The 13,937-nt window shown below is 45.2% G+C and overlaps 2 protein-coding genes across 2 annotated transcripts in view; one reads left to right on the top strand and one right to left on the bottom strand.

Moving 5' to 3' along the window:
- LOC140480853 (vasoactive intestinal polypeptide receptor-like) overlaps positions 1-5,876 on the top strand; it is a 96,878-nt gene extending 91,002 nt beyond the window's left edge. Inside the window, exon 13 of the mRNA XM_072576358.1 lies at positions 1,495-5,876. Coding sequence (XP_072432459.1) covers positions 1,495-1,683 — 189 coding nt within the window. The 3' untranslated portion in view covers positions 1,684-5,876. The remainder of the gene's footprint in view (positions 1-1,494) is intronic.
- A 5,034-nt stretch (positions 5,877-10,910) lies between these two features.
- Positions 10,911-13,937, bottom strand: part of sec22c (SEC22 homolog C, vesicle trafficking protein) — a 117,733-nt gene continuing 114,706 nt past the window's right edge. The window contains exon 7 of the mRNA XM_072576355.1: positions 10,911-12,004. Coding sequence (XP_072432456.1) covers positions 11,882-12,004 — 123 coding nt within the window. The 3' untranslated portion in view covers positions 10,911-11,881. The remainder of the gene's footprint in view (positions 12,005-13,937) is intronic.

The raw sequence follows: 13,937 nt of genomic DNA, 5'->3' as shown, positions 1-13,937 counted from the left end.
GATAAGCTAGAGGAGGGTGGGGGTGGGGAGAAAGTAGCATAGAGTACAATGGGTGAGTGGGGAGGGGATGAAGGTGATAGGTCAGGGAGGACAAGTCTGGACAAGTCATGGGGACAGTGCTGAGCTGGAAGTTTGGAACTAGGGTGAGGTGGGGGAAGGGAAATGAGGAAGCTGTTGAAGTCCACATTGATGCCCTGGGGTTGAAGTGTTCCGAGGCGGAAGATGAGGCGTTCTTCCTCCAGGCGTCTGGTGGTGAGGGAGCGGCGGTGAAGAAGGCCCAGGACCTCCATGTCCTCGGCAGAGTGGGAGGGGGAGTTGAAATGTTGGGCCACGGGGCGGTGTAGTTGATTGGTGCGGGTGTCCCGGAGATGGTCCCTACAGTGCTGTACTAGGAGGCACCCAGTCTCCCCAATGTAGAGGAGACCACACCGGGAGCAACAGATACAATAAATGATATTAGTGGATGTACAAGTAAAACTTTGATGGATGTGGAAGGCTCCTTTAAGGCCTTGGATAGAGATGAGGGAGGAGGTGTGGGCGCAGGTTTTACAGTTCCTGCGGTGGCAGGGGAAAGTGCCAGGACGGGAGGGTGGGTTGTAGGGGGGCGTGGACCTGACCAGGTAGTCACGGAGGGAACGGTCTTTACGGAAGGCGGAAAGGGGTGGGGAGGGAAATATATCCTGGTGATGGGGTCTGTTTGGAGGTGGCGGAAATGTCGGCAGATGATTTGGTTTATGCGAAGGTTGGTAGGGTGGAAGGTGAGCACCAGGGGCGTTCTGTCCTTGGTACTGTTTGTCCTGTTTGGGTCCGAACTCTGCTGGTTTAAAGGTGGTCCAGAGTCCATGTGGGATGAGTTGGTTACGGAGGCAGGCACTGAGGAAGCAAATGTGGCTGTGGTAGTGAGTTTGTTTCACGACATGGTTGAAGAGCTTCAGGGCAGAGGAAATGACCTGGGAGTTGCAGTGGGAGAGGGACTCCCTGAGATTCTTGTAGAGAGAGGAGGAAAACTTCTTCAAGGCAGGCATCCTTACAAGAGGATTCGCAGTAGGGCCAAGTCACCTTCACCACCACCTGTACCAGGCACACCAATTGCTGGTGACTGTCGCTGAGGTGATGGTGTCATGGTGCCGTCCCTCCATTGCTTTGCCGCCGTCAGCACTGGACCAAGCCAACAACCAAGTTGCCAATCCTGAGGTGCCATCTTTTGTCGCTGGGTCTACCTTTGCTGCCATTGTCTCAGGGGTCTCTCTCCTCCACGCTGTGGAATCTGTGGAATTCTTTACCACAGAGATCTGGTGTGGCTGGGTTGTTAAGTAAGTTAAAAGCTGAGGTAGACAGATTTTTAGTCAGGAAACGAAGTGAAGATTATGGGGAAAAGGCGGGAAAGTGGAATTGAGGATTACCAAATCAATCATGACTCAGTGGGCCAAATAGCCAGAGATACCTGCTCCTCTATTTGATGGTCTTCTCATTGATGTTGTCACCTGTGTGTAGGTCCAGTCAGAGCTGAAGAGGAAATGGAGGCGATGGCGTACTGACAGGTATGTAGGAGGGGACCTGAAGTACCACCATCCGTCCATGGGCAGCAATGGCACCAACTGCACCACCCAGATCTCGATGCTCACCAAGTGCAGTCCCAAGACCAGATCGTCGAGCTTTCAAGCCGAGTCTTCCATTGCATAGCATGAGGCATCTCCCCTTCCAGGGTTTGGTTGAACATTAAATTACACGCAATCCCGAAGAGGAATCTAACAAAAAGAAACGATGCACGCAAAGCTTCATAATGCTGAGTTGATGTGAAAGCTTATGTTCCTGGGGAAGTGAAGCACATCCTCCCACGAGGTGGGAATTGATCGGAATTTCATGGCTAAGAATTGCCCTGCTTTTTAAAAAGAAAAGATGGGGTGGCCATCTTCAGCTGGGGCAAGATTGGCTTTGCAGGCAGTGGTCGTTGCAGGAAACCAAATCTCAAAAGTTTCAATGATTGACAAATGGACAAAGGTAAATTATTATATAGTTGCTCAGTTTTCTCGGAACTCAATGCTCAAATCTCCATCCTACAACCTGACTGCCAGTATACCTCATGTTTCTTTTATCCACCACTCATTAAAACCTACCTCTTTGACAGAGCTTTCAGTCAACATTCCTGATCTCCCATTATGGAGCATTGAGTTATAATTTGCTTTCTAATGCTCCTGTAAAACAACTAAAGGAATTTTTATATAGATGCATAGAAAATAGGAGCAGGAGGATATGATCTGTATGATCATGGCTGATCGTCCAACCCACTATCTCCCCATACCCTTTTAATCCCTTTAGACCTAAGAATTATTTTGTAATTATACAGTCCTTTTCACATAACAAGTTGTGTGTCACCCAGGTTTAAGATACCTCTTCTTGAAGCAAAAGACAAGGTTCCAGCTTTCTTCTTGTGAAATTCTTTCCATTTTGATCAATCTGTTTTTCCACAAGTTGATGCCATTGTACAGGGTGTCCCAGAGGAGGGCCTGCAAAATGAAGTTGGGCTAATTTCCCATCAGAGTATTATAGAATCTTAGAATCACTACGGTCTGGAAGCAGTCTATTTGGCCCATTGAGATCACACTGACCCTCTGAAGAGCATCCCATTCCTCCCTTAGCATTCCCTATGGCTAATCCATTCAGCCTGCCCATCCCTGGACACTATGGGCAAATTCACATTGCCAATCCACCTAACCTATACATCTTTGGACTGTGGGTGGAAACCAGAGCACCCGGAGGAAGCCCACATAGAGACTGGGAGAAAGTGCAAACTCCACACAGTCCATTACAGTTTTGGAAAATTTAAGTTACTTCAGTCAATGAAACTTTATAAAGAGCAGATTTTTCTTCTAACACGCACACTCAATTTATGATGGTAATGTTTTTGATTTTTCAATAGCCTTTTGTTCTTGGGAAGTAAGAATTGCTGAATGGGTCAACATTTGACCTTGAGAAAGGGTCTGGTTAATGCTGTCAACTCTGGGACCAAAAGAGAAAATGCTGGAAAATCTCAGCAGGTTTGGCAGCATCTGTAAGGAGAGAAAAGACCTGACGTTTCAAGTCTAACTGACCCTTTGTCAAAGCTGTGCTTTTCCAGTGCTACACTTTTTGACGGGAGAGCTATCTTTGGCCAATACATGTCCCTCGACCAACGTCACAGAAGATCAGATGGTTCTATTCTCAGCTTGCTGTGTGTAAACAGCTGTTGATAACACGGAAGCTGTGCCGTCAGGGTGTATCTTATCACTTTTTTTTAATTATGGAGATGCAACTCACCTCTGACTCGTGTGCATTTAACTAAGCTCAGTGCTGTCATAATGCAAACATCAATACTTTCTTTAGAGTCGCACAGAAAAGTACCAGAAGCATGGCCAATGAATGAAAAGATTTCACTCACTGTTCTGAGGTCAGAGTCCAAGCGAAGCAGCAGTTTTATTCTGCCACTGTATCGATATTCTGGTATCACTGACTAAGCTCTTTAATCAGACTTGTAACCTGTATATCTGCTTCCAGAGGGTGGAAATGGCTGTGTGGTATTATTGCTAGTCTAAGCACACAGAGCCCTAGTTAATGTTCTGGGGATGTGGGTTCAAATCCCACCATGGCAGCTTGTATGGAACTGAAATTAAGAATCTAAAGATGAAACAGTTGTGGGAGAGAGAACTCATCTGGTTCACAAATGTCCTTTTGAAGAATGAAATGTACCAAGTTTACCTGGTCTGCTCTACATATGACTCCAGATCCCTTTGAGCAATTAGAATCATAGAATCCCTACACTGTGGAAGCAGGCCATTCAGTCCCTCCAAAGAGCATCCCCCAGACCCACTCCCCTATCCTATCCCTATAACCCTGCATTTCTTATGGCTAACCCACCTAGCCTGCACATCCCTGGACACATTGGGGCAATTTAGCATGGCCAATCCACCTGACCTGCACATCTTTGGACTGTGGGAGGAAACCAGAGCACCTGGAGGAACCCCACATGCACAGGGAGAATGTGCAAGCTCTACTCAGGCAGCCACACAAGGGTGGAATCAAACCGGGGTGTTCGCTGTGAGAGAGCAGTGCTAACCACTGAGCCAAAGTCCCTCCCACCAGGGTAGGACAATAAATGATGGTCCAATCAGCGACACTCACATCCTGTTACTGAATTTAAAAAAGGATGGGTTACTTCTTACTGATGGTGGTGTCTGCAATGCAGAACTGTTCCATGTGGTGAACACCCCTTGTCTTGTTGGGCATGATTGCAATGGTATCATCAGGACATGGCTAAAATCAACTTAATAGCATTCCAAATGTGAAAGCGAGTGAATACATTGAGGATTGTTTTTTGTGTTTTGAGTCTTCTCACATCAATACTATCTCAATGAGCAAACCCTGCTAACACTTCGGTAGCAGAGCATAAATTGCTAAAAAAAAACTCAGCAGGTGAGGAGAGAAACAGAGTTAACATTTCGAGTCTAGTGACTTCAGAACAGTGTACCGTCATAATAATATTTTGGTGTCCTCCGTCCATGCTGTCTTTCATCAGTCTTGGTGTAGAAGTGTAATTTCACAGTGGATCAACTCAAAATCACTTTATTGTAAATAAGTATCATTATCTACGGCTGTGTATAATTGTCATGTTAATTTGACTTGCAGTGAATGTATTTTCTTTCGATGCCATGACCACTCATGGTAAAAGCTAGAGTTCCTCATTTAAAAAATGTAAAGTCACCATAACCCTGCTCCCTTATCGCAGAGGAATCTATTGGTGGTTTCTTCTGAGGGTCACCACCTCTCAGGCAAGGGGAGAGTTGAGAAAGAGAGTTCCGTCATGGCACTCTCACAGTGCAGGAGGTGATGGCATTGTAAACCAACCATCCAGCCAACTGAGCGAAGCAAGTTCAACAATTAGTGTCTGTCCATTACAGAAGATTGTGATTCAATCCAAATTTACTGGAGAGCAGAGCATCCTAAATCTGACACCAGTGGTAGCTTACTGCATCTTCAGAATTCTGCTGGTAACCACCTCAAATTGAAATCGCACACTCTTCAGAACGATGGTAACTTCAGTCAGCTAAATGTAATAGTGAGCACATCATATTGCCTCAACATGGTGACCCACTCCAGAGTAACTCCCTTTCCCTACGGCAGCCATGGTGGCCCTCTGGAGTTGTTGACTTTGCTACCAACCTCTTAGACCCTTGGGGTGCCCTCATCAAACTGAGCTGTTGCTCTGTGTGGAAGATGTCAGCAAGCTCCTGACCAATTAGCAGAGACTTGGTTGAGAAGTGATGGTTCGAAAAGGAAGTTTCCCACTATTTGCTTTTCAAAGAGACGTGAGAAATAGGTCAGCCACTGCAGCAAACACCTGGCATCTCCTCATGGTTGAGAGCTGTTTAGTCAATCTAATTGTGTCACTTTGCAAAATGATTGCGAACTTTTATGTGCTATAAAGGGGCAGGTGTGTGAGAAAGGGGGTCCTCCTGTGGGATACACTGCCTCTGTTCCCCTGTTAAGCTGTCTGTGCCTGTAAAGCCATTGCGTCTCTCGGGAATTTGCCAAGCAAGTCAGGAGTGGCTATGATGCTGTGCTATTACCTCTGGGAACTGGGATGGGTCCCTGGTCCAAACAAGCAGAAAGAGGAGAATTCTTACTTTAGATAGGAACATAAATTTAAACGTGATCCCAGTGTCAAGGGCTAGTATGCTGATCATCTCCAGAGTTATAGGGAGGTGACTGCTCAGAGTATTCGATCAACAGGGTCACTGTGCAAGGCTAACTTGGTTCGGACTTCCAAGTGCAGGGATGCCTTAGGAAGTGCATTCAGCCTTGGTTATGAACTGCCTCTTCCCTCTCTTCGCGCCCCCCCCCCCCCCCCCCACAAGGAGAAGAGAAACCCTTCAAATCACAGAATGTGTAGAAGGATGCAATTCAGCCTGTTGTATCTGCACTGGTTCTATTGCCTAATCCCAAATTCCTGTCTTTTCCCCATATCTCTGCACACCATTTCTGTCCAAAAAATCTCCAATGCCCCCTTGAATGCTTCAATTGAACCTGCCTCCACCACATTTCCAGGCAATGCATTCCAGCCCCTAACTACTTGCTGAGTTAAAGAAGTATTATCTCGCATCACTCTTGCTTCTTTTGCACGTCACTTTACACCCTCTCATTGTTGTTTCTGTAACCAAGTTGGAACAGCTTCTCACTGTCAACTCTCTCCAGCCTGCTCAGGATTTTGAAAACCTCTCTTGTTTCCTCTCAGCCACCTTCTCTCCAAGGAGAACAGTCCCAATATCTTCAATCTATCCTCATGACTGATGGTTCTCATTCCTGGAACCATTCATGTAAATCGCTGTGCACTCTCTCCAATGTGTTCACATCTTCCCTTTAATGCGGTGCCCACAGCTCTACAGAACACTCCAGCTGAGGTCTGACAAGTGTCTTGTACAAGTTCAACATCACCTCCTTGCTCTTGTATTCCATGCTCTTTTAATAAAGCCAGGTTATGCCCGAAACATCGATTCTCCTGCTCATCGGATGCTGCCTGACTTGCTGTGCTTTTCCGGCACCACACTCTCAACTCTGGTCTCCAGCATCTGCAGTCCTCACTTTCTCCAGGAATACCTTATGCTTTGTTAACTGCCCTCTCCACATTGCCTTGTCACTGTCAATGATCTGTGCACATATACACCCACCTCGTTTGGCTCCTGCACCCCATTACAATTGTATTCCCTATTTTATATTGTCTTTCCATGTCCTTACGACCCAAGTGTATCACCTCACACTTCTCAACATTGAATCTCATCTGCCACCTCTCCGCCCGCTCCACCAATTTGTCAATGTCCTTTTTGAAGTTAATTATCTCTGTTCAGAATCATGATGTTATAGTAGGTCACAGAAAAATTCAAAGTAACCAGGCAGAGACAACATAGTTTTGTGAAAGGAAAATGATACTTAAACAAATCTATTGAAGTTCTTTAAGCTGGTACCTCAGCTGAAGGATGAAAGAAGCTCTGCTATGAGGTAATATGTACAGTCAGACTTTGTTTTTTATTAAATATTTCATTGTGTACAGTTGGCCTGTGTAATGCAAAACATTGTTTAAATGCTTGTTTTGAAATGCAAAACAGTTTGTGAATTAAATGTACTTTTTTTCCACTGACCCAATGTGTCTTCTTTTCCACTCAATTTGTTTCCTCACAGAGAGCAGGCTGCTTTCTGATTGGAATTAATTGAAGCTTGAGTTAGGTCACTTCCTGGTCTCCACAATCAGGAAGACAGAACTCTGGATGGTCAGGCCTTTGTTACGTTGTCCTGCGGCTCTCCAGGGACTGAGCAAAGCAACCATGAACCCAAAAGAGGCTTTGTGCAAGGCCTGTCTCCAAGACCCAGCCCTTTTTTGAAATACGTTTTACAAAATCCGATTCTCCAGTTCTCATGCCTGTACTGCCATATCCCCCCATCCTACAACCTTCCCCATGTCCCCATTCCTACCAATCTATGCTGCCATCCACCTCCATGGCCCCTCAAGACTCAAAGTCAACCTCTGCTGTTGTACCATCTCATGCCTTTCATACTCCTGATACCAACCTGCGATCCTCCATGCACACTCCTAACTGCTGTGTCACCTTCTGTCACTCTATCTACTTGCTATACCCCATATGCCCCCCACTCATTCCCATAGTAAGAGTCATAGAGCTATACAGCACAGAAACAGATCCTTCGGTCCAACTCGTCCATGCCGACCAGATATCCTAAATCCTAGTCTCATTTGCCAGCATTTGACCCATATCCCTCCAAACCCTTCCTACTCATATACCCATCCAGGTGCCTTTTAACTGTTGTAATTGTACCAGTCTCCACCACTTCCTCTGGTAGCTCATTCCATACACCGCTGTACCTGCCGCACTTTCTTATATTCAGCAAAAGAACCATGAGTTGACTCTTCTAAAACCATGATGAGGAGGTTGGACTGGGGTGGACAAAAATCACACAACACCAGGTTATAGTCCAACAGGTTTAATTGGAAGGACTAGCTTTCAGAGTGCTGCTCCTTCATTAGGTTAAGCTTGGGGCAGGATCATAAGACAGAATTTATAGCAAAAGATTACAGTGTCATGCAATTAAAACGAGATATTGAACAAACCTAGATTGCTGTTAAGTCCCTCATCCTTTAGAATGGGTGGCAGGTTTCTGGTCATTAATATGTAAATCCCAGAACTTCTTTTAAGTCACATTCTCGAGATAACAAGGTTTTATGAGAAAAGGTGACATCTCAGCTCAGACAATGCATTAGAGATGTGAGGATAGAGTTAATCTTGAGTCAGACAGGTTCTAGATACAAAATAGGAATTTATAAAATGTTTTATAAATTTGTAAAATTATAAAATTTGTAAAATCTGCCTCTGATTGTGTCACACATGCTCTACCAAGCACACACACACTCTCTCTCTTGCTCTCTCTCTTGCTCTCTCTCGCTCTCCCTCACACGCGCACACACACGCACACACACACACTCTCTCTCTCTCTCTCTCGCTCTCCCTCACATGCACACACACACACACACTCTCTCTCTCTCTCTCTTGCTCTCTCTCGCTCTCCCTCACATGCACACACACACACTCTCTCTCTCTCTCTTGCTCTCTCTCGCTCTCCCTCACATGCACACACACACACACACACACACACACACTCTCTCTCTCTCTCTCTCTCTCTCTCTCGCTCTCCCTCACATGCACACACACACACACACTCTCTCTCTCTCTCTCTCTCTTGCTCTCTCTCTCTCTCCCTCACATGCACACACACACACACACTCTCTCTCTCTCTCTCTTGCTCTCTCTCGCTCTCCCTCACATGCACACACAAACACATATAAGTCTATGAGGTGAATTTCCATTTGCAGAGTTTTATTTGCAGATACATTCTATTTTCACTCAAAAAGCAGAATCTGCAGACAGTCAATCCATATACCAGTTTATAAATTCCTCCAGTGGAAATAGAACCAGTCTGACTCAAGATTGGGATACAGACAGAATCTAACCTCACATCTTAAATGCATTGTCTGAGCTGAGAAGTCACTTTTTTTAAAAAACCTTGTTATCTCGAGAATGTTCATATTCATACTCCACCACATGTATTGGTGGAATTTATGCTCAATTAATAAATCTAGAATCGAGTGTCTGTCTCAGTGAAGGTGGCCTTGTTAAATATCACTGATTATTATACAGAATCACTGGCTTCATTCATGTCCTTTCTGGAAGGAAATCCGTCTTTACTCAGCCTGACCTACATGTGACACCAGACCCACAGCAATGTGTTTCACCATTAACTGGCTCTCTCAAATGGATCAATTAACACGCTCAGCTCAAGAGGTAAGTTGCATTGGGCAACAAATGCCGGAGCAATACAACTCCTGAGGAACAGCAAGTATTTCATTGGGAACAACAGGCCAAAGGAGCATGGTAAATAAATATCAGACAACAATTGCTCAGTCAATTGATAAATAAGCATTGCAATGCAAGTGTGTTATACTCAGGAATCAGCCATAGTATCCCTACAATGTGGAAGCAGGCCATTCAGCCCGCACCGACCTTTCAAAGAGCACCCACTCCAATCCTGTAACCCTGCATTCCCTACTTCTAATCCACACATCCCTGGGCAATTTAGCATAGCCAATCCACCCTAACCTGCACATCTTTGAACTGTGGGAGGAAACCGGAGCACCCAGAGGAAACCCACGCAGACACGGGGAGAATGCACCAACTCCACACAGACAGTCACCCGAGGCTGGAATTGACCCAGGTCCCTGGTGCTGTGAGGCAGCAGTGCTAACCATTGAACCATCATGCTACCATGTCAACAAGCAGTGATACCTCTATATCAGCCGTGTCCCAGTGATTATTTTTTGAGTGTCATTTTGCATGTGATAAGATCAGTACACGGACAACCAATCCCAATGCTTCATTAGCCACCGTAAATGTATAAAGGACCAATTGAATGAGCAAGATGGTTAATTTGTCTGACTTTGACTGCCATCTAGGACAAAAAGAAACTATTATGTTTTATTAATAAACTTAAAAGACCTATTTAATGTACGCAAACTTATTCGAAGGGGTAAAGCAGCTTGTTGATCACTGGTAATCTATACTTTAATCTATATTGATTCTCAAATAGAACACACAAGACAGACAACTGCAGAAATATTGTGGGTGAAATGCAGGGGCAAGACAGAATCAATGTGGAATAAAGAGCCCAAACCACAAGGATACAGTCAGGTCACTTTCTCACAGATCTTTTGCTTTTTGGCAATGACATCGCGGTTTTTTTTAACCACAGACAGTAGAAGGTCATTTGGACCTCAAATGTAGTTGGATTTAGAAATTACGCTTTTGTAACGACTTGCTGGTTTGGGAATCAAGGTTCCCATTCCCACATTAATCCCAAACGTTAAAGACTGTTATAAGTATATCAAGATTGCACTGTTTACTTATTGGACCAGGTGTATGTATGCAAAGAAATCTATTTTTGCAAGTAATTAGACTGTAGATACAGGTGTAATGGACCAGGCCAGACCCGACCCCCTCTAAACATTATAAGAAGGTAGCCCAGACCCTAACTTTTCTAGTTGTTTCAGGCAGATGTAAGATGGATATCCCAGGAGGGACGCAGCTGCCTAAACCACTTGGCTTCAAGTAAAACAGGATTTAGTAACACACCACCAAAGGATGCACAACCAAAAGAAAACAGAATTTAGAATTGCAACAATTTAAAAACCTAACCGGCATGATATCATAGAATCACTACATACAGTGTGGAAACAGGCCCTTCAGTCCAACAAGTCCACACCGATCCTCTGAAGAGTAACCCACCCAGACCCATTCCCCTACCCTGTTATCCTACATTTACTCTGCCCAATGTACCTAACCTACACGTCCCTGAACACTATGGGCAATTTAGCATGACCAATTCACCTAACCTGCACATCTTTGGACTGTGGGGGGGAAACCAGAGCACCCAGAGGAAACCCATGCAGACTCGAGGAGAATGTGCAAACTCCACACAGTCACACAAGGCTGGAATTGACCTAAGTCCCTGGTGCTGTGAGGCAGCAGTGCTAATCACTGAGCCACTATGCCATCCCTAACTTATATACCCCGCAACTTAACAAAGGAGCCATTCGGATTTCCTGCAATATCCCATAAATACACCCCTTAGCAAACGCAGGTTCTTCTAGAAGAGAAATGTCAGAGAGAATCAGAGATGATCAGCCAGGGGTCATTTGCTAAAGCCATGGAATCTCTTTCCAATGCAGCAGCTTCTCTAGATCCCTAACTTAAATTAAACCAATCTAGAAAAATCCCTGAACTGGGAGAAGTGGCCACTCCCCTTTCATTGTAAAACTGCTTTCTAAAAAAAATCCTGAAAGTCTTTTCCCCAATTGTTGCCTTAGGCAGTATCTGTTAGCCTTTAGCAGGTCCTTAACCCCAGGCAAATCAGGGGTTTTATAACCCCTTTTGAAAAAAGGACAACATAATCATGTTAAAGGAGCAGCATCATCCCACAGGTAAACAGTTATAAACCATCAGCATACTGCTCTACTAATTAAAACCTCTATGCATTTTAAATCTCCCTTTATGCACACACGCACATGCACACCGACTATAGACTGGAAAAACTAAAAGATAGGTGTGATGGATGGAGGAAAACTTAGGAAAGCAATTCAGTAGTCTTTGGTCACAGGATTTGTTCAGATGGTTCTTGTGCCAGTCAGTTCACTGCTTCTAAATCTTCCTTTTCCTTGATGCTTCCATTGGTTTGTAAGAGGCACAGGGTGGCTGGTTCATGAATAAAAGTCACAGTTTTACAACAACTGCTAAACTGATTTCCTTTGGGCTTGGATTAGCCAATTATTTTTCTGCAGTGGCTGGTGATCTGAACAGCTTCTGTCTGTAATGTGGTAGAAAGTTCTGGAGAAACACAGCCTGTCTAGCAGCATCTGTGGGGAGAGAAACAGAGTTGATGTTTCATTTCCAGTATCACTTCTTTTAGATGAGGTTTTCTGTATCTTGTTCATAGACCCAAGCTGTTCAGTGGCCTGAGAACCAATCACATAATAGTTAACATAATAGCATGGTGCTGGAAAAGCACAGCAGGTCAGGCAACATCCGAGTAGCAGAAGAATCAACATTTCAGGGATAAACCTTGCGAGCCCTCTCTACCCCCTCATTCCTGATGAAGGGCTAATGCCCAAAACATCGATTCTCCTGCTCCTCGGATGCTGCCTGACCTGCTGTGCTTTTCCAGTACCACACTCTCAAGAGCTCAGTGGTTAGCACTGCTGCCTCACAGCACCAGGGTGCCAGGTTTGATTCCAGCCTTGGACAACTGTCTGTGTGGAGTTTGCACATTCTCCCCGTGTCTGTGTGGGTTTCCTCTGGGTGCTCCAGTTTCCTCCCACAGTTCAAAGATGTGCAGATTAGGTATATTGGCCATGCTAAATTACCCATCGTGTTAGGTGCATTAGTCAGAGGGAAGTGGGTCTGGTTAGGTTACTCTTCGGAGGGTTGGTGTGGACTGGTTGGGCTGAAGGGCCTGTTTCCACACTGTAGGGAATCTAATCTAATCTAATCTGATCTCCAGCATCTGCAGTCCTCACTTTCTTCTACACAAGAGTTAACAGGCATGAGAAATTTATCATTGGTGAATGGTTACTAATCCTCAAACCAATCTATTACTTGCTGCCATCCAAAACTCCATTTGTACACAACCCTTCAGCTGTTACCCACAGCTGTGCAAACAGTGTTCACAATGAGTATTAAGTTACTTGTTCTCAAACCATGCAGCAACTCTTCCAATTCCTGATTGCACCACAGCTCGTCTCTCATTTCAATCATAGATTCATAGAAACTCCACAACGTGGAAGCAGGCAATTCAGCCCCACACCAACCCTCTGAACAGCTTCCCACCCAATCCCCATCACCGTCCATTTCCCGTGGCTAATCCACCCTACCCTTTGGACTGTGGGAGGAAACTGGAGCACCTGGAGGAAACCCATGCAGACACGGGGAGAATGTGCAAACTCCACACAGACAGTCGCCTGAGGGTGGAATTGAACTTGGGTCCCTGGGTCTGTGAGGCAGGTTCTATATGCCCGGGTTATATAGGCAACAACATTCTTGCTTTTTCCGAACCTTCCCCTGCCCAGAAAATATTTGCAGACGGGGAGCCTGTGGAAAGAGGAACTGCTGAATAAATTTTTTAGATTACTTACAGTGTGGAAACAGGCCCTTCGGCCCAACAAGTCCACACCGTCCCGCCGAAGCGTAACCCACCCATACCCCTACATCTACATTTACCCCTTACCTAACACTATGGGCAATTTAGCATGGCCAATTCACCTGGCCTGCACATCTTTGGACTGTGGGAGGAAACCGGAGCACCCGGAGGAAACCCACGCAGACACGGGGAGAACGTGCAAACTCCACACAGTCAGTCGCCTGAGGCGGGAATTGAACCCGGGTCTCAGGCGCTGTGAGGCAGCAGTGCTAACCACTGTGCCACCGTGCCGCCCACAAATTTTCATTTGCAAATCATCATAACTCCATTTCCTTCCTTCACTGGCAATGCCCAGAATTTGGTGTCTGTTTGAACTGTCTTCAAACTGACTCACACACTTCTCAGATCAGCTTTGAATTTCAGATGCTTCCTTTAGAAAAGACTCAATTTTTTTTCCCATCAGCTGCTGCAAGATTTGAACTCTTCAAGCCACTATCATGCCCTGATATCAACAGAGCCCCATGCATGTCCCTAACTGAGTCCCAAAATGCTACTCAACCCATTAGTTATGTCTAATGATGTGTAGTTGCTGCTTTGTCAAAACTTACGGGAGTCAAATGACAGAATACTTAAGATGTCTTGGCCAATTGGGG

Source organism: Chiloscyllium punctatum, chromosome 8 (assembly GCF_047496795.1).
Source record: "Chiloscyllium punctatum isolate Juve2018m chromosome 8, sChiPun1.3, whole genome shotgun sequence".
In the NCBI taxonomy this organism is placed as follows: domain Eukaryota; kingdom Metazoa; phylum Chordata; class Chondrichthyes; order Orectolobiformes; family Hemiscylliidae; genus Chiloscyllium; species Chiloscyllium punctatum.
Note: the sequence above shows the minus strand (reverse complement) of the source record. Positions and strands in the feature narration are given on the sequence as shown.